Source organism: Nyctereutes procyonoides, unplaced genomic scaffold (genome assembly GCF_905146905.1).
Source record: "Nyctereutes procyonoides isolate TBG_1078 unplaced genomic scaffold, NYPRO_anot_genome, whole genome shotgun sequence".
Lineage (NCBI taxonomy): Eukaryota > Metazoa > Chordata > Mammalia > Carnivora > Canidae > Nyctereutes > Nyctereutes procyonoides.
The window spans coordinates 26,502,501-26,522,492 of record NW_026575139.1 but is presented as its reverse complement, the minus strand read 5'-3'; the positions used below and the strand labels follow the sequence as shown (position 1 = coordinate 26,522,492).

General features: G+C 46.0%; 1 protein-coding gene across 1 annotated transcript in view; it reads right to left on the bottom strand.

The window, feature by feature from the left end:
* Positions 1–19,992, bottom strand: part of DPF3 (double PHD fingers 3) — a 249,962-nt gene that overhangs the window by 47,579 nt on the left and 182,391 nt on the right. Inside the window, exon 8 of the mRNA XM_055303605.1 lies at positions 8,111–8,239. Within this exon, the coding sequence (XP_055159580.1) occupies positions 8,111–8,239 (129 nt within the window). The remainder of the gene's footprint in view (positions 1–8,110; positions 8,240–19,992) is intronic.

The following is a 19,992-nucleotide window of genomic DNA, read 5'->3' as shown; positions in this document are numbered from 1 at the left end:
GCCTGTTCAAACTTTAAGTACAAGTTTAAGATCATATTCATCAGATGTAACAGGAGGCATATTGGGATAATATTAATTAATTTTATTCCACCGTGAAGTGACTACCTCCAAACAGCTTTTAGTTCTCTCCCTGAGTAATGATCCTGTGTTCCCTCAAGTGCTATATAAAGGCAATATCAGGCTGTAGCCCATTAGGTGCATAGAGAGATGCAAAGTAAGCAGGAAGGTTTAAAGGGGTACAATTGATGTGAACATCATATTTTTATTAAATCCTTCTCTCTCAAATACCAGTAGCAAATTGCATTACCGACTTTAAAGTACCTTTAAAAAATTAAATGCATATTTCTCACTCCAACTATTACAGAATAAAGGACCTGATCCCTACACTGTCTCAATAACAGAAAAAAAGGATTAGATTGTTCTAAGAGGGAAAAAACATCAGATAGACAACAGTCATCAGTTTTAGATCAACGGTTCTCCCCAGAGAATTTGAAGGTTGTAACAAATTTAGAAAGTTCTATATCTTTGGTTCTCCCATCTTTGGGCTAAGACTCGGAAAATTTGGTGACACTTCTGAGTCATTATAGGTGGTGCTTTCCTGAGCTGAGGACAAAAGAAACTAGTCAGATTGCTTTCATCTTGATGACTCTAATTTCTTTTATATTGAATTTGAGTAGTGATATGTATTTAACAAAAGCAACAACAAAATGATAGATGTGTTGAGTGCTCACATAGCTCCTGAGGGGGAAAAAAAAAAGAAAGAAAGAAAGAAGAAAGAAAAGAAAAGAAAAGAAAAGAAAGAGAAAGAAAGAAAAAAGAAAGAAAGAAAGAAAGAAAGAAAGAAAGAAAGAAAGAAAGAAAGAAAGAAAAAAGAAAAAAGAAAAAAGAAAGGACATGGTTCCTAATAGGTGTCAGTCAGGAGGGAATGTCTAGAAATGATGGTTTAGAAGATGAGCTCTCTGCAATAATCTACACAGAATTTTAATCAGAATTGTCTTTTTGAGGATCCAATTGTTACTCTTCAGTTTTAAAATTGCTTTTAATAAGGTTATCTTTTAAAATTATATTCATTAAACACCCCCTTCTTTGATTGGACCTGAGAAAAAGCGAGGGATATCTATCTATCTACCTACCTATCTCTATCTTCCCCTCTTTGACCAAGTAGTAGTTAGAAAAGGAGCTGAAAGAAGTGCAGCCGAAACCATAACCAAAGGAGGCATTATGATTCCAGAAAAACATCAAGGAAAAGTACTGCAAGCAACTGTAGTAGCTGTTGGATTGGCCTCTAAAGGAAAGGGTGGAGAGATTCAACCAGTTAGCGTGAAAGTTGGAAATAAAGTTCTTCTCCCAGAATACAGAGGCACCAAAGTAGTTCTAGATGACAAGGGTTACTTTTTAATTTAGAGATGGTGGGTGACATTGTTGGGAAGTACATAGACTGAGAAAAATCCTATTGAAATAGCATCACAGAAAACTAACCCCTTCCAGTGAGGTTCTGAAAGCTTTCATCATATAAAGTATTTCCATGTCTCTCTTGTATAATAAACTAATGACATCCAAACTTTAAAAAATTATAAATTAAAAAAACTTAATATGTATATATGTATATTCCTATATTCCATATACAGGACCCTGCGATTGGCAGCACAGAACAATAGTAAAGGAATACAGGTCCTGGATTCAGGTTGCCAGGACCAAAACCTGGCTTCTTATTAACTGGGAGGCCTTACGTATATCTTTTTTAGCCTTATTCCTAAGCCTCAGATTCCTTATCTGTAAAATGGGGCTGATACAAGCACCTACCTCCTTGGTAATAATCGTGAGGATGAATTAAATGAACTGTCCTAGGGAAAGCACTTAGAACAATGCCTGCTACATAAACATTGGCCGTTGTTATGTAGAGAAACGGGGATAAAGGTATAACATCAACTGTGCAGGCATTTGGAAACCCATGACAGCCAGCTTCCTCCTCTGAGTTTCCTTCCTTCACCTTAAGACATTTGTCAAAAAAAAAAAAAAGACATTTGTCTTCAAAGTCATATTCATTCCACTCTCTCAAACCTCACTCAACCTCTCTGGATTGATCTTTCTCAACTGAAAAGTGGAAAATTTGAACTTGATTATCTTCAAAGTCCCCTCCAGCTCCTTTTTGTTTTTTAAGGATGTAAATTCTGACTGAGTCTGTTAGAAGATATGATAAGCAAGGTGAGACAAGGTGCTCAGGCCATGCTAGGATACATTACTATGCTCGGTTCGCTACACCAACTGAGAAAGATGAGGACATCTACTACCCCCAAAAGGAGGAACAGAAGATCAAGCTCTGCTCATAAAATTAAAATAGAGAAGCAATAACCATCCTCAGATAATTCTTTCCATAGGAGGTTTCCCTGTTTAGACAGTTCTTCATTTTGGTTCTCCTTCAGAAATTAGGTGGCTTCTTATAATTTAAATTAAGTCAGTTTTTAAAAATTTATTTTCAAGTTCAAAGGCAAGATGTCATTGAGAATGTTAGGACTACAAACAACTACACAGATTTTGAATAATTGTATAGATTGGTTGGACATATTTTTATTAACACAGAAGCCCACAGTTCATCAATGAGGGCAAGTCACAATGCTATGAATCCAACAACATCTAACTCCAAGTAACAGAACAGATGACAAGGAGGAGAGTGACAGTAAGGGCAGGTTGTATCCACTTAGCAGAAATCGACTGGAACTAACTCTATGGGCCTTTTCACACACGTCATGCAGGAATATTACACTGCAGGAGGTTTACTCGTATTTGCCAGGAGCAGGGTCACATACAGAACATCCCCAAAGTGGGTGAGGTTGTTCCCTTCATTCTCTCACAACCGAGAGCAAATGCCCAGGCCAGCACTTACACATTTCAAGCAGGAGAAAAGTAGAAGTTCTTTCTGTCTCAGGCTACCAGGGAAGCACAAAGAGTCCATTTGTGGGTTTCTTTGCTTAGTCTTTGCTTTTGTTCAATTGGTTTGTTATTTTAATGAGAGGTCTAATTCATGAAGATTTGCAAAGCCTGGATTGTCAAAGTAGATCTTCCCAGACACTTACAAGCAGTCTGTTGCCTGGGTGGCTACTTGGCTCTCCCAATTCAAGCCAAATGGCAGTGCCCACATCTCTGGACCTATGCTCTCATGGAGGCCGGAGACCCTGACCACACTTGGTGGAAGTTTAGAATCTTCAGATCAGTGCCGTTGAGTGTTTTCCTAATGAGACATCCTCTTTAATTTGGACTCACCCCCTTGGCTGGTAAGTTGGTACATGGAGCAAGGAATCCCACCCTAGACATGCAGACCCCTTGTGGCCGCGCTCTCTCATTCCGCCCAAGTATGACAGCCAGCTCCGACCTCAGACCCCTGGGTTCCACCCACCAGGTGCAGCCAAAGGAGGCAAGTTAGCCAAGCACTTCCCCAGCCATGTTCTCTTATGGTTGAAGCCAGAAGCCCATCATTCTCCGCACAGGGCCCCTCCTGTAGTCCAAGCAAGCCTCGGTTGCCACACTAGGCCCAGGCCCACATGGATAGGCATGCACACACAGAAAGCAGAGGGCCGGTGGAACACACTCCAGTAGCCACGCCCACACTAATAAGGTGGTGTGAACCCAGGAAAACCAAAGACAAGCCAGCGGGGAGGAAACGTAAAGAAAGAAAGAAAACACAAACAAACAAAAAACAACTATGATGGTTTCGCCCTCACTGGAAGACAGGCCAGCCAAGACATACCTTTTGACTAGGACGGCACAGCTGTTCATTCTTGGGACTGCCAACAAGGTGGATGGTCTTCTCCATCGCCCCAGGGACCTTGAGCAAGTATTGCTTTGGTTTATTTCAGGAGGTGCTATTGGAAACATAAAACAAAGTGCCTGGAGGGCACTATAAAAAAAAATAGAAGAAGAAACACGGGAGACTTGATCATCCAACGGGAATTTATGTTTGTAAATAGGGGCCAGGGGAGAGGGGCATATACTGTGAGGTATCGTTCTTCCTTCCATGAGTGCGGCCTCAGGTTGCTTTGTCACTGCTGAGTCCATGACTTTCTGTTTATATTCCATTCCTGCATTTGCAAATTGCTCTTCGCCAGGAGGAAAGTGAGGAAAAACCCAGCAACAACACCACAGTGGCTTTGCTGGCAGAGGGGAGGAGCCCAGGAGGGGCTGGCAGTCAGGGCCCAGGCGCTGGAGGGAGGCCACACGCGGAGGCCCAGACTTCCCAGGAGCTGCTGACATTTTCTTGCAAGCAGGGAGGAAGATGGAAAGGTCAGGGAGCAGAAATGGGGAGGGGTCTGCCGTAGGGAGCCACGCACTCCGTGGGGTGCAGAAAGTGCCATCTCCCAGCGAGGCAGTCCTCCCGACTAGGTGTCCTTGAGTCAATCCCTCCCCCAGCGGCTCTCTCCCAAGCAGGATAGCACTTCAATTGCTTTCATTTCCCTTCTCACTCGCTCTCTCTCCAAAAAAAAAAAAAGGTCCATTTCTAATAATAGCTAGAATACATAAATAATCATCTTTAATGTTATTCGCTCTTTGTTTCCAAACCCAATGTTCCTCCTCTCTTCGTTTTGCCAATAAATAGGAAAACTGAGGAAATCGACTCTGCTCGTGTCAAAAAGATCCCCCCCACCCCCACCAAAGAGAGACAAATCGCCTAACTTCCCATTTCTACGGAAAATAGGAAAATAAACAGTACGTCACGATGCCATCTCTCTGAAGGACTGTAATCCTGCCCTTTCCTTTTGCTTTGTTTCAGTAGTTTGTGCTTCTGTTGTACACACTCAAAACTGGGGGGAAGGGGGGAGAAGGATGTGTGTGGAAGGAGAGAGGAAAAAGCAAGGATGAAGGGAAAACCTAAAGTTGACTTTCATTTAAAAAAAAAAAAAATCAGACCCAGAATAACGACCAAAGTCAGAGGGTGACGGCTAATCGCCCAGAGAGTCTGTTCCATGGGTTTAGCAACTGCCCTTTTTATCTGCTGTGGGCGACCCCCGGCCACTGCGGCGTCCTCGGCAGGAGCGAGGCTCTTCCAAATCGTCCTCATCAAAGCCGTGGAAAGTTGACGTGTCACTTTCTGACGTGGAACCGAATAAGTCCTCCGTGGTGCGCGCTGCGGCCGCTGCCTCCTCCTTCCTGCCTTCTCCTCCCAAATGAGCTGACATGTATGATGAATATATCAGCACATGGGTTAAGCAACAGACAGCATTATTAATATTCTTATTACATTCTTACAACGTTACTCTTAATAGCAAGATCAAAAACCATTTCACACCAAAAGGGATTAGCTGGGTGCATCACCTGGCGACAGGGATTCAAGGGTAACAGGACAAATCCAATGTTTCCAAGGAAAAGGATTCCTCCCCCCACCCCCCATACACACCCGGAAAGGCATCATCTCTACCATAATACACATGTCCACAGCTCTGACAGCGACAGATGCAACCATGGTCTTTCTTTCTCCTCTTCGCCTGCATACATACGCATGCACGCCCGCTCAACCCCGCCCCGGACAGTGAGTTTCCTGGCTGGTTTTTAAGCCTGGTCGGTATTTCTTTGGTGGTTTCGCTTGGTGTTCCTTTGAACAGTTTGTCCTTCACTTTGACAGTCAGCTTTACAAAGGTATTACTGTCAGATAACCCATTCAAGGTGGTTAAGCCTCTGTCCACTTTATTTTTATTTTTACCCGTTTCTAATCCCATTCTTAGGGCACCCTTTCGATTCTGCCCTTACACCATGTAGTCCATTTGCGCTGAAAGCGAGAAGAAGTGGGAAAGTCTGATAAGTGGTAGGCAGTAAACAAGTCTCTCGTTTTCCTTAACGACTGGAGGAAATTTCGGTGATCTGCACCCACATACATGTGCGGGCACATGCACACCTGTGTGCACACACATGCACACACACACACACACACACTCCAGCCCAGGTCTTGGTTACTCCAGAAAGTCCAGAGTTGTCAAATCTAACTCAGAGTGCTAGAAAGGCAGGACATCAGGGTTTCAAAAGCCTAATAAAATCCAGTATCCTGAAATCTAGAAAACTCAGCTTTAAACTTCTTCACACTGTAAATGGGCCCCAGGACCGCCCTCCCCTCCACCGGCCATGAGGTCACAGTGTTTCACTTATGGTGTCAATTTCAGGAATCTCATTTTCTCCCCCAGAAACAGAGGTAGATGGGAAGGAAAAGACAGTTTTTCTGAGCTTCACACTCTTCCTTGGAAGGACTCCAAGGAGGCGCTAGAGAAGTATTCGCCCACCTGCCTTAACAAGCATGTCTCATGGGCTAACGCCACCTGTTTAGTCCCAAGGTAGTGACTATTTCAGGAGCCTCAGAGTCAGACCTTGACTACATCATCCACCAAAATTGGCAAATGCAACGAGAACACCTAGGCTGGTATCAAATGGCCCCTGAGTCACGGAGCCGACAGATCCTGGGGGGATAAAAAGCTGAATAGAGGCTGTGAGGAGAGAGGCTTTGGATAGACAATACCAGCTGCCCACTTCTGGTTCCCCGTGGATCAGATTCAAGTACCCCACCGATTGTAGGGAAGGAAAGGGGAAGATTAGAGCAGTCTCCAGGGACAATTCTGAAGCTGCCTTTTCTAATGCACCCCCAGCCCGGAGCAGCCCATCGCGCTCAGCCTCGAATATCACTCCGCCAGGTGACTGGGCTTCTGGCGATAGAGATTTAGTCTGATAATTTGCTTTTAAGAAAACACTGAATTGGATGTCACTTGTTTCGTTTTCTTTAATTATTTTTAAAACTATTCATGTTCTTTTAAGTATTCAAAACCCGGAGTGCACTGCCACACGAGCCCTCTCCTCTAAGCTGGTACCGGCAGAGGAAAGAGTTCAACGTGAGGTATCATGTTTGGAAAACAAACCAGCATGGACGGGCCACCCAGTCAGGTCCTTAAGAGGTCACTGCGGAGGGTATGTGCACTGGAGACCACAGTCCTCTTCCAATTACTGATCTGCTACTCAAGTCAATCCGGAACGCTAACCGACCCCAAAACCAAATATAAAAGGACTCAAGTTCAGGTTTGCAAGCAAAGTAAAGGAAGAACTGAGCTGTTACAGTAAACCCAGGTGCGGTCACCTCAGTCCTTCTCCTGGGCCTCGGAGCAGAAAAGACCCCAAAGGAGAAATATGGGAAGGAGTGATGGCTTCTCACTACTACACCAACCACCCAGCTGAACTGCATCTCACCTGCTCGTCAGGGCTGGGTCAGACTAAAGATGAAGCTGAGATCTTTTCTCCTCCCTGCCTTGTGCTTTGGCTTCACTAGGACATAAAACTATGTGAAAGATAGGTCGCACCAACCAACCACAACCAGCCAAAGATAATGGTTTGGTTAGGATTTCAAAACAAAACATCTTGAACAAAACTTGAAGGCCTGAACTCAGTTCAAGAATGAGAGAACAAGACCAAAATCTGTTTTCATCATTTTACTCCTTGGAGATATCAAAGACGAAAATTTCAAAACATGCCAAGTCAACTCCACACCAGCCCTGAGAACACTTGCCCTTTTGCTCCTTGACCTTTCCCGATCTCTTTTGTCCATTTTATATGAGAAAATGGGATGAGCGGCCAATGAAGGTGGTCTTTACGCAGCTGCCCATGGGCTCTGGGGTCTCAGACTCCCACAGTTTAAGATGTGGCTGCTCTTTCTATATTCATGTTTCCATACTCTTCCAGTGTGCCCTGGGCTCATCCACAGAACAAATACATCTTTTTGTTATGTGCACATCATCCGATACAAGGAAGCATGTGGCCCATGTCTCCAGGTATTTCTTCAACACTACCTCGCTGTTGTCCATGACAACATACACAAAGAAATATCCACCTCATGGAGAGGCCTCAAAGAAATAAGCCAACATCCCAGGGCATAACTTTCCCCTCTTCCTACATCCCAGGGCATAACTTCCAGTTCTTAAGACTTAAAGAAGAAAAACATCAAAATGAACTGAAAACTCCTCTCCACTCAAAATCACCACCATCTCTTCTCCACTCCACCCTTCAACCCCCACACAAGATGGCCGAGGGATGCAAGTAGAACAGCTCCTGGTCTATGGGCACAGATGCAAGAAGGGGCCACACTCACCAGAGCGTCCACAGTCTGCACAGGACACCAGCTCTTCAGGCCGCCCACTCTTCTTGTTCATGTTAGAGCCCCCCAGGCAGAAGTCACAGTAGTTGTTGGGAATGACAGTCCCATCCGGTCCTTTCTGGGCTATAGAAACATTGAAAACAAAAATCTGATATCAGGCTGACACGAGTTTCTACTGGCCCCTTTTCTCCCACAGTTTAGCGGAATCTGCTCCGGGAAGAATATCAAGTCTAGGATATAAGGTTTTATTACAACCAAGTTGTTAAGTTGGGCTGTTTTCTTTTTGATCCTCCTCAGCTCAATAGTCCTAATACCTTGCAAGCCATCCAGAGGTTAGTGTAATTTCTGCAATATTTGCAAAAGCCATCTCTGCATTTTTACAGAAACTCCCCTGCTCCTCTGATTCCATTCCCTGGATGCACAAAGCATCCAAAAGGCCTACTAGTCAAGTACTCTTCTCTCATCCCGGCACAACCAGACCTCAGGACTTAGGTCTCAAACACCAGGCGGCAACCATAAACGGTGGTGGGGTGAGAGGGAGAGAGAATGGGCCATGCCCAGGCCTTGCTCTTGGGAAAGACGCTCTTGTTAGGGAGATATTCCTCTGGCCCTGAAAATGAAAACAAAGAAGCACTGATTGTAGGCATTTCCAGGAAGCTTCTTCTGAAGATGCTTCTGGGGACTCTGATGAATATCTTGGCAGGTACACAAGTGTCCTGCTCTCGTTCAACCTCACCTCCCTAGAGTCCAGACTTGCTGGGATGGAGAGAACTCAGGACTAGTTAATCAGCAGACCTCAAGGACCTAGAATCAGACCTGGATGCTTAGCTCAGCCTCATGCCAAAGAAAGGTTGAATGGTGAGTTAGTGAGTGTGCCTTGAGGCTTAAGACCTTCGTAAGCCACCCCTGCTGAAGGTCCTTATCCAAAGGCAAAGAAAAATCTCAGGACATGATCTTAAAAATGAAGCTTGTGAGAACGGCACATATTCTCAAGCACTGAAATCATTCTCACTTCCTAGGGGCTGGCTGAAAAGGCTTGGACAGGTTTCTGTGCATGGGAAGAAACACTTCCATTCTCTTGTTTTTCGATCCCTATTGTGGAGATTTCTTTGTCACATGAACACTCCCTGTTTGCAACTAAGAAGAAAAGTCTGCCTGTTTATGGGATCAGCCTAAACCACAGGGGTATCTTCCTCCTCGCTATACCCAATGTCTGCTGCTATCTTTCATTATTTACTGGCTAACATTAATCAGGGTCCCGTAGGGTACAAATCTGTAAAAGGAAGCAGATATGTGAGCAGAAATACCATCCAGACAGTAAGTGATAAACGGATTCACCCACTTTAATATGATTCCCTCTGGCCTTTGCTTCCTCCATGCCTCTGCTTTGCCTCCAGGAATAGAAAAACTTACCTGGGGAAGGCAGAAGACAAAAGCTTGCAGAATTACATTATAGAGAGTTAATCCATTTATCAGTTGCTATTTGGATTGGTTAATCAGTTTCTAAGTCATTGATTTTCATCTTCTGGGAGGCAGACAATTCCCTGCAAAAAAGGTGTTGGCTGTTGGGGGCAGATGCAGGATCTGGCCACACCCTGTGGCCTCTTGAGTGTGGGGTTTGTCTTCATCACTCACTGTATCTCAAAGACATCACAGGTCATAAAGAATGGTTTTGCAAATAATCTCTGAAATCAGTACGCCTACAAAAAGTGTACTCTAAAATTCTCATTCCCCCAAACCAGAAGAAAGTTCCTTTCTTCCTTCTCTCTTATTTGCCACCTTCAACATTTCTAGAACTCTCCTAAGAAAATCCAAGCATGTCTCTAAAGCAAATAAACTCAGGATTTTTTTCGTTCAGAGGCTATTCTAGAAATCAGTCAAATGGTGAACAGGAAGAAGAGGGGTATATGGAATTTTGGGGGCTGAGTGTAAGCTAGAACTAACTTTCATGATTGACAGGAACTAGAAAGAAAATAGGGAGATGACAGTCACAACACAGGTAGCTTCCCTGCATGAAAAGCAATCAAAGAAGTCCACGTATATCATCCTACTAAAAGTCTCAGGAGCCCCAGTCCCGCCACCTGTCTCTCCTGTTCTTTTAGGGACTCCCTATTATGTCAGATTTTCTCTCCTCTCACAAAATCTTTAAGCAACCAAAGGATCTGGTTTTCGCGAACACAGTGTATGCCTTGTGACTTACAAGGATGAAGTAGAATAGAGTATAGGAACTCTTGGGTAATTCTTTACATCAACAGATCATTGGTAGAATGCCCTCAGTGAATCAGGGACTCTAATACTGCAAGAAATTAAAAATTCAGAAATGGTCTAGTAGGGCAAAGCAGATTGTGATAGAGAAATTGGTCCTGTGTAAAAAGACCAAAGGAACAGAATGTAATTCATCTAATGAAAAGAAGTTTCTGAGAAGACTGAATCAGAGCAGGATCCCCACATACATTTGTGTTGGCTGCTGGCCACACAAAGTATCTGGCCAAGGGGGTAAAGAAGGTACTAAGTAAGACACCAGTTGCAGGCCCTACTGTGTGGAGTTGTGACATGTCAGGACTGGTACCATATTAGTCTAGCAATGACCCAGTATAGAAAGTGACAGTGAACACTTGTGTTTTATTTTTGGCAAAATCCTACTCTCTTCTCATAATAGTGAGTTCAGAGCTTCTTTTCATCTTGGTAAAATAGTGTGGGAGAGACTAATCAGAAGCTCCTGCATCTGGTTCTCTTATAGTTTTTGGTAATCACGATTGGTTTCATGGTGAGAGTTTCCCCATAGAGTTCTCCCAATTCCCCAGCTAAAAGGGCCAGTCAGAACTTGGGGAGGACACTCGGTTGACATCAATTTTATGACCCTTCTCTTGTTTATACATGTGTACACCTGCCTCAACTCCTTGTACTAAATGATCTACTCCTTCAGGTCAGGCACCATGTCTAACTCATCACTGGAATACCTACATGCCCAGCACACAGGAAATGGTTCACCACAATGTGTAGGATGAATGGCTTAGAAAAGGATGGCAGAGATGTGAGTAGACAGCCCAGTGACACCCCTGGGACATCCTCCTAGTGGGGACAGAGCACTGTGTTTGCTTTCCCTGTGGTAGAGTTATCTGTCGCTCTGAATATCATCCACTACATGGTTCCCAAGTCCTCAGAGAGAGACATGCCAGTCCATGTCCAAATGGATTGGTCAGTCATCTGGCCTGGTGTCAGGTCTAGCTCCCAGAGTAAACATGAGTGGGTGGCTGAGGGTCCTGGGTTGCTGGAAGAAAAACAGCATACCCCTTGCACGGTAGGAGAAACATCATTTGTACACAAATATATAAGAAAGCATAAGATTCATATAATGAAGCGTAGGATTCATTGTCTCTGGGAGGGGATGCCAGGTTGCTCCTACCCACTCAGCCTTCCTCTTGTTCAATGGTTTCTTGAAAAGAAAAAGCAGCAGACATTTATTACACTATAAAACTGGACAGATCTTCCGCTGGATGCTTTACATATGTTGTTTCATTGATTCTCACAAAAACGTTGTAAAGTGGGGATTATTTGAAGACGAGGTAACTAAAACCCAAAGAGATTATGGGCCTGGCTTCACCCCTGGGTTGTCCATGTCCCCAGAGACTCTCTGCCTCTTGGAAAAGCCAGAGACAAACACTTCCTGGCCATACCTTGCATACAAAATAGTTCATAAATCCCCTTAGAGTCAACTTGATTCACCCAATACGTCACTTAGGAAGCCCAAAGGGATAAAAATGATTGAGATTGGCCTGATAAAAGCAGAAATTCCCTTTGAACTTAAATTTAATGTCCCTACCACAGTAATCTATACTGGGTGATCCTGTTTATTGCCACATACTCTGTGAAAACACTTCTCCAGAGAATTCAGAGGCTCTGGAAGGAATTTTTTTAAGTAAAGCTTACACCACAGCTATACTGGCCTATGGCCTGACCCAGCCATGAGCAATTTCCTGGTACCGTGTATGAGATCATTATAAAAGGGATTTTACTATAAATAGGAAGCTCACACAGACCTTGCAAGAGGGATTTAAATAGAGATTCTGCTTCTGCTTATGGGAAATTGAGTCCCACTTTATAGAATAAGACAACAAGAGGGCAAAGATCTGAGTGGTATCTCGATGGCAGCGTCCATAATGATGGATTTGGTTTTCTGTTGATTAATGTTCATGGACTAAGATCATATAAGAGATACAAGGAAGCTGCCGAGAAAATAAAGTGAGCCTTAAGAGTTTAGGAATTTACCTGGGGGAGATAGCTCTAAAATGCACAAAGTGGGGGGACAGAATGGAAATCGAGAACAAAGTTCATGAAGAAACACACACAGATCTAAATAAATAAAGAGAAGATGGGAGGGAGCATTCAAATCCAACCAGGAGAAAGGAAAAGCCAAGCCCCAAATAGTCCCACCACCACACTCAGAATGAGCGGTCATTCTGGAAAGGTATTAGCGTACACTTCAATCAGGCCACATGTCTATGGCAAACAAGGCCCCAAATCTTCGGTAAAACTACCACCCACACAGGGCTGATCTCTGCTGCGATATGCCTGCCACTCATGAAAGGAAGGAGTGGCGGGGACAGTCTGGCCACCAGCAACAGCCCCTCATCCGGTTCTGCCAAGACCAAAGCTGTGTCCCAAGTGTCCTAGGGAAATAGGAAGCATGCCAGAAGTTTAGCCTCCCCCACGGCACATCCACAAAAGCATGACTTCACATCCTGAGCAGACGCTCAGACCGCCTGCCAGGGCCTGGTGTGCGCAGGCACGCGGCCCTGCTCTGTGCCTGCCGCCCAGCCGCGCAGCCCAGCAGCTCTTTCCTCCAGGGCCCGCGAGTTGGGGTGTGTGGCCCTTGGGGAACTGAGATGTGGGGTGGGGGGGGGCACGGTAAGAAAAGCCCTCCAGGAGGAGCTGAGCCTCTCCTCACCCCTCTCACTGCTCCCCCACCACCCTCCACTGGCTGACAGTTCCCATCCGTCCACAGGGCTGACCTGTTTCCATGGCAACCGGAATCCTGGGCTCCGGCAGCCTCTGGTCTTGCCACCTGTTATTACTTCATCTCTCAAGTGTAAAGCATCCTAGCCGGTGCCACTTGGCTGTGCAGAGCGCATCTTCGAAGGACGGAGGGAAGAAAAGGGGAGAGGAAAGAGGGAATGCAGAAAGGCAGCCCCAGGCTGGTCACGCAGGACATGCGGGAGACCGGCTGGGCGAGAGAAGGGAGGGTGGAAGCCAACGTGCCTTCCCTGAGGAATCAGGGGAATCAGGGAGCAGGCCTCAGCTGGAGGCCACCACCACATCCTGCTAGCCTGGACCCAGCCTTCCATGAGGGCCTCGGGAGGGGCAGGCAGCGGCGGGCACTGGGGCAGCTGCACCGAGATCAGGCCCAGGCGGAGCAGAGCAAGGAGAGGGTTAAGGTAGCAAGATAAAGACTGTGGGGAAGGCTGGACCAGAGGGCAAACAGAGCCTCAAAGCCTGGATAAATGGCCTTAATTCTCATGCTCTTGCTCACCCTACTCCTTACGTGTTTACTCATATAAATTATCCCCAAGGCCTGACACCTTTTTTCACTGCTTCCCTAGAACTGATGAAAAAATAAATCCTACGGATCCAAGGAATAAAAATGTTGGGATTCCATTCAGGCCTGTTCTTTTTGGCCACTAACAGCAACTCAAGCCCCACCCCAGCACTCCAGAAGGAAGACAAATGATGCTTACCTCCCTGAATGTGGAAAGGCAAGGGGACTGGGGAGCCCAGCAGGGAAGTAGACACCAGTGACCCCCCTCCCCAACACACACACACACACACACACACACACACACTTGCCCATGAGGCTGCCAGAGTCCTCAACAGGCAGAGAACTCACTCTCCCTCATGGGCCATCGTGTCACCCAGCACTGGGGACAAAGTGAATATGCGGTAAGGAGGAAGGAGGCAGGGCTGCTAATGCAGAGTGGTTCCAGGCACTGAGGATCGTCTGCCGGGAGAAAGGAAGGCCAAGGGCTGATTTAATAAGTCTTCAAGTTTATGGATGGACCGAAATTGGCCACAGTCCGTGTTGTTCGGGACAACGTGAGAAAGAAAAGAGCTGAAAGGGCAGAGCATGCTGCAGGAAAGCTGGGAGCGAAGCGGGTCCAACAAAGGCACCGGAGGAGGAGCGTGCTGCTCTGAGGATTTCCCCGGGCCCCCGGGGTGGAGCGCATGCCTAGCTAGAGGCTGGAGAATAGGCTAGGTGACATCATAAGGTCCCTTCTGGCCTATGATTCAATGATTATAATAGAGTGAAGGAAGGATCAGAAAAGTGAGGTCTTCCAAACCCAGAGGAACTCAGCCCCCTGTGCCGTGTGCGTGGCCGTGTCTCTGTCCCTGTTGGCCCCCGAGCCCCCTGAGGGCCGGAGCAGCGTCCTTACTGGTGGAATCCCCAGCACCCAGCCCGGTGACCGACCCAGAGCTGGCAGTAAATACTTAACAAGAGGATGGACCATCTTCCCATGGGCTTTTGGAAGAAAGAAAAAACTCAGGCAAAGGGAAGTCAAAGACTAGGAGTTGAATGGATGTCAATGTCCCCCGGGTACCGAGAGACCATTCTAAGGCACGGCCAGCACCAGTCCTGTTCATCACGGGGACAGAAAGAGGGAGCAACAGAAGTAAGTGGGGACCCATCAGAGTCCCTTTCTCCCTGTGGTTGGAGAAAGCCCATGGGCCAGCCGCTCTCTGGGATCCTCTCCCTGAGGCATTTCTTGGAAAACCAGGATGGGAGGAGTTAAGAACTCCCAGGCTCAGCTGGCCCCAGAGCCCCTTGAACCCCATATTTGAGGGCCTCTCCCCAGGGGCCTCGCAACAGCTGGAGAGAAGACAGGCTGCCTTACTCTGTGTTTGAGCAGCTCTTTTAAATGTGGTGTCAGCCATTCCACCCTTCCTTGCATCTACCTTCTTTTCCTCCATCTTTATGGAGTACAAAATTCACACCGTTGGACACACACCCTAAGAATATTTGCTCCTAAACAATGTGCCGTAAAAACAGAAACCATGTCCGCTTGCATCGTTGTCAGGATGTATTTGGTAAGAGCAGCGATTTGCCAGGCGTTCGGATACCACATCCCCGATTCTGGGGCTGGGTGGTCACATGACTCCTCCGTAATGTCCTTTGTGCTCCAGCCTTAGGCTGGCAACTTCGAGTCTGTCACTGATGCTTCGGAAAAGCGAGGGAAAGACCAAGCAAAGCTGATTACTCTTGGCAGTGCTGATTAGGGAAAGCACAAGAAGATATTTCAATTTTCCAGTGGAAGGTCATGTGGGTCAGTTCATGGCCTGGCATAGCAACTTGTTATTGCCACCAAATGAGTCAGTTGAAGGGAAAAACGTTTAATCTGAGAGTAACTATGTCAACAGGGCTCTGAATGAAGTGGTGTCATTCCCCTGCGAGAATCGCAGGACATCTCTGTGCTTTAGAGCAGGATAAGCCTCGTCCGTTTAAGTTGTCAGGATATTATTATTGGGATATTAGAATTCAGCAAGTCCCCTTTGTCTCTCGCTCAGCCTTGCTTCTCTCCACCCCTCCTCGCCACCACCTCCAGGAGACTCAGCTATGTCAACCCAGCAGCCCACGTGGATCAGCATTTTCCAGGTCTCTCAGACTGAAAAGCAGTAGTCAAGAATAGGCAAAGGATGTGCCTCTAGTATCCGACCTAAGGATGAGGACCAAGTCAAGAGATCACAGAGCAGAAGAGTCAGCCTAGCCCAGGGATGGGAGCCCAGACAGGGGACATACCCAGAAAGCAAGCCAGGAAGCAGGTGCTGGGAGCCACAGACACGTTTGCATGGTAGCACCGAGCCTTAGAAAAGAGTGAAAGCGAAGTCTATCCCCTGGATTTAACAGTGCAACCTGGTTCCTGGCCAGTTATCCAATTTGGTGAATCCAAAAGAAAAAGGTGGATTTCTCTAAGGCAGTGGTTCACCTGGGAACTTGTTAAAAATGCAAATTCTAGGCCCCTCACACCAGACCTACTGAATCCAAAATCCTGCGGTAGGATCCAGCAGTTTCTGTTTTGAGAAACAGGTGATTCTAATGCGCTCAAGCTTGAGAATCACTGCTCTCATGCCACATGTGCATCACACACATTTTCCGTTAATGAATGGACTTACTTCATCTTCACATAACCCTATGAGATAGATGCGCAGATGTTCTGATTTTACGTAGGTGATACTCGTGACACAAGGCAGCTAGATAGTTTGTCTAACGTCATATGTTAGTAGCAGCTACATGTGCTCTAAACCTAGGCAGTGTAGCCCAGGCCCACCTGCTTCTGACCCACCGTGGGCACAGAAACCACATACCTGAGGGAAGTCAAGTCAGAATAGATAGGCAGGCCCTGGAGTTCAGGCAGGCCCTGTTCAGGCAATAGGCAGGCCCTGGAGTTCAGGGCTTCTCAAATTCGAGTGCTGCGCAAAGAAACCATTTAGGCATCTCACTAAAATTCAGAGTAGGATTCATAGGTCTGGCTTAGAGCTGAAGATTCCACATTTCTTACAAGCTCCCCCACTGGGTAGCCAACCGTCTAGGTTTGCCTGGCGCTGAGGGGTTCCCAGGGCACAGGCCTTTCAGTCTACAACTGGCAATGTCCTGGGCAAACCTGGATGAGTGGGTCACCAGACTCCCAGCTGATGTTGAAGCTGCTGATCACACTTTGAGGAGAAAAATGCAGGCCCTCAAGGTGAGAAGTTTGGATCCTATTCAAGTGTGATATAAATTTTGAGAGTGGAATATGGTATAATCTTTTATACTTTAAAAATACTTGGGGGGCCTGGGGGGCTCAGTTGGGTAAGCATCCAACTCTTGATCTCCACTCAGGTCTTGATCTCACGGTTGTGAGTTCAAGCCCTGCATTGGGCTCTGCACTGGGTGTGGAGCCTACTTTAAAAAAAAATTGTTTTTAATAAAAATAAATAAAAAGACCCCTTTGGCTACTCCACAGAGTAAAAACAGGCTGACAGACCAAATAAAGAAGTTGCAGTGACCCAAGCAGATGCTGGTGGAGGCCAGGAGATGAAGAAAGGAAAACAGATTTGGAATACATTTTGGAGGAGAAGCTGATGAACAGGTGGTAAAGGAAAATAAAGGCAAGGATGAATCCTAGGATTTTCACTTTAGGCACAGCATTGTTGTTTTTCAAGAACAAGGTCAGAAAGAGATATATATAAGAGCTAGGATAGGAAAGACAGCGAGACACAATGAGAGAAATATAGAGGAAAATTATTGAACTAAGTGATGTGTGACTTTTTTTTCTAGAGTAAGACTCATTGACAAATTAAAATCTCAGGCCGTATTTGTAATGGGGGTATTCACATAACACCACCAAAAGCTAAAGTTCACTTTGAAGATTAAATGTGCCTCCTATGGACTGGATTGTGTCTCCCCCAAAACACATTTGAAACCCTATCCCTCAATGTGATGGTATTTGGAGGTGGTTAGGTTTAGATGAGGTCATGAGGATGGCGGGATTAGGGTCCTTATAAGAAGAGACACTAGGTATGCCTGGGTGGCTCAGTCATTAAGTGTCTGCCTTTGGCTCAGGCCATGATGCTGGGGTCCTGGGATCAAGTCCCACATCAGGCTCCCCATAGGGAGTCTGCTTCTCCCTCTCTCTATGTCTCTGCCTCTCTCTCTGTGTCTCTCATGAATAAATAAATAAAATCTTTAAAAGAAGAAGAAGGGATCCCTGGGTGGCGCAGCGGTTTGGTGCCTGCCTTTGGCCCAGGGCGCGATCCTGGAGACCCGGGATCGAATCCCACATCGGGCTCCCAGTGCATGGAGCCTGCTTCTCCCTCTGCCTGTGTCTCTGCCTCTCTCTCTCTCTCTGTGTGTGTGTGTGACTATCATAAATAAAAAAAAAATTTAAAAGAAGAAGAAGAGGAGACACTAGAGAGTTTGCTTCTCTCTACCATGATATATCAAGGAAAAGCCCTGCGAGGACACGGAAAGAAGATGGCCACCTCCAACCCAAGAGGAGAATCCCCACCAAACACCTACACATCATCACTTTTATATTGGACTTCCAGTCTCCAAGACTGTGAGAAATAAATCCCTATGGTTTAAGCCACCTAGTCTATGGTATTTTATTAGGCAGTCCCAGATAAGTGCCCATGAATACGTTCATTTCTTTCAAAAAGCCTCTGTGTGCTATGATGCACTTCACAATTGGACTACAAGTAAAAGATCCCATCTTTGAGATTAGAATCCATCACTTGAGGTTCCAATGTCCTGACTTAATTGAATGGTGTCCAATTTAAGCACATTCACATGTCAGCTTCCCAATCTTGCTAACCATGTAACTTGGGTTAGTGATGCAAACTTTCTGAACCTCAGTCTCCTCCTCTGCAAAATGAGTCACAGCACATGCCGTGTGGGCTATAAACCTTACATGAGACGATGCATGTGAAGTACCTGGCACCTAGTAGGCTTTCTGGCATTTCTTCCCCCTCTGTCTCCTCCTTTATAAAATAATTTTATTTCTGATAAAGGCAGGGAGAAAAAATCAGAGGCCTAAAGAAGTTTCCCAAGAAGGGACACATGACAGGAGAATTCACATTCACGTTCCATGTCCACGAGCACATCAGTTGGAGTCTATGTACCTTGGTGTCTTCCAGGGGACACAGCACCTACCTTACTCACAGGACTGCTACAAGGAATGAAAGCGAGAAATGTGGCATGCCTAGCGCAGTGTCTGACACATTCAAGGAATGTCAGCAGGTATTATTATCATTGTCATTACTCAGGATATGCAATACTTCAATCCAGAACATTCTAGATAATTAGGCCCAAAATGTGAGAGAAATAAAGGGGGCTCCCAGAAAGGCGAGTGGTGGGTGGATGCCCCGTCCTGGGGAAATGGGACGGCAAATACAGCGAAGCTATACTGCTTCGACTCTACTCCACAGCTTCCTCCTGCTGGGTTTCCTGCATCCATCTTATTTCCCCAATTAAACCAGAAACTGTCCTAGGGCTAAGACCACATGTTAGGCTTTTTTAGAGGCCCAATTATACTTAGTCCCACAAGTGAGCACATGCACAGTAAATGCTCAATAAATACTCATGTTCAGACTGTACAGAAGGATTGCTGTCCTACATCTAAGGTTTAGCAAAGGATGTGCCAGGGCCAGGCTGGGCTCTGATAGCTATGCCTGATGCCAATGAGACCCCCACAGACAGTTAGCTTCCTGGTATAACACAGCCACAGACAGGCCCTGACTCAGATTAACCATCTGTGGTCATAGACATGCTCTGTTGGTCTGAATGGCACAGAGATGGGATATCCACATTCGCAATGTGCAGGCATGGTGCCAAACACCCATATCATCTCGCTGAAGACTCATGACAACCCCATGAGGTCAATACGGTTATTCTCTCCATCTTACAGATGAGGCAACAAAGGAGCAAAGAAGTGTGAGTAACTGACCCACATTCACACAGACACAAGATGGCTGAGTGGCAGGGTCATGACTCACACTCTAGCCTGGCCAATTCCATTGCCATTCTCCCAGCTGAAAGGTCTGAAAAATTAACTCCAAGTATATCCTCAAGGCCAGGGCGACCCCTCATGTTTCTCTTCCCTTGCTTTGCAAACTGTTTAGTTAAATAATAATTCACCTGAAGAACACCTGTTGTTACTTCCAAATCTGCTCTTCAGGAGGTGAGTAGCAGCTCACTTTTCCGGACAGAGCCCTATATCTGAATTTTCCTCTCTCCACCCTGGAACAAAGCCTGAATTTCCTGCGTCAAGGTTGGTAAGTGGTGGATTGTGTGCGCTTTATGGTTTTTCAGACACCTTCAGAGTGATCCGAAATCCTTAAGCTTGTGT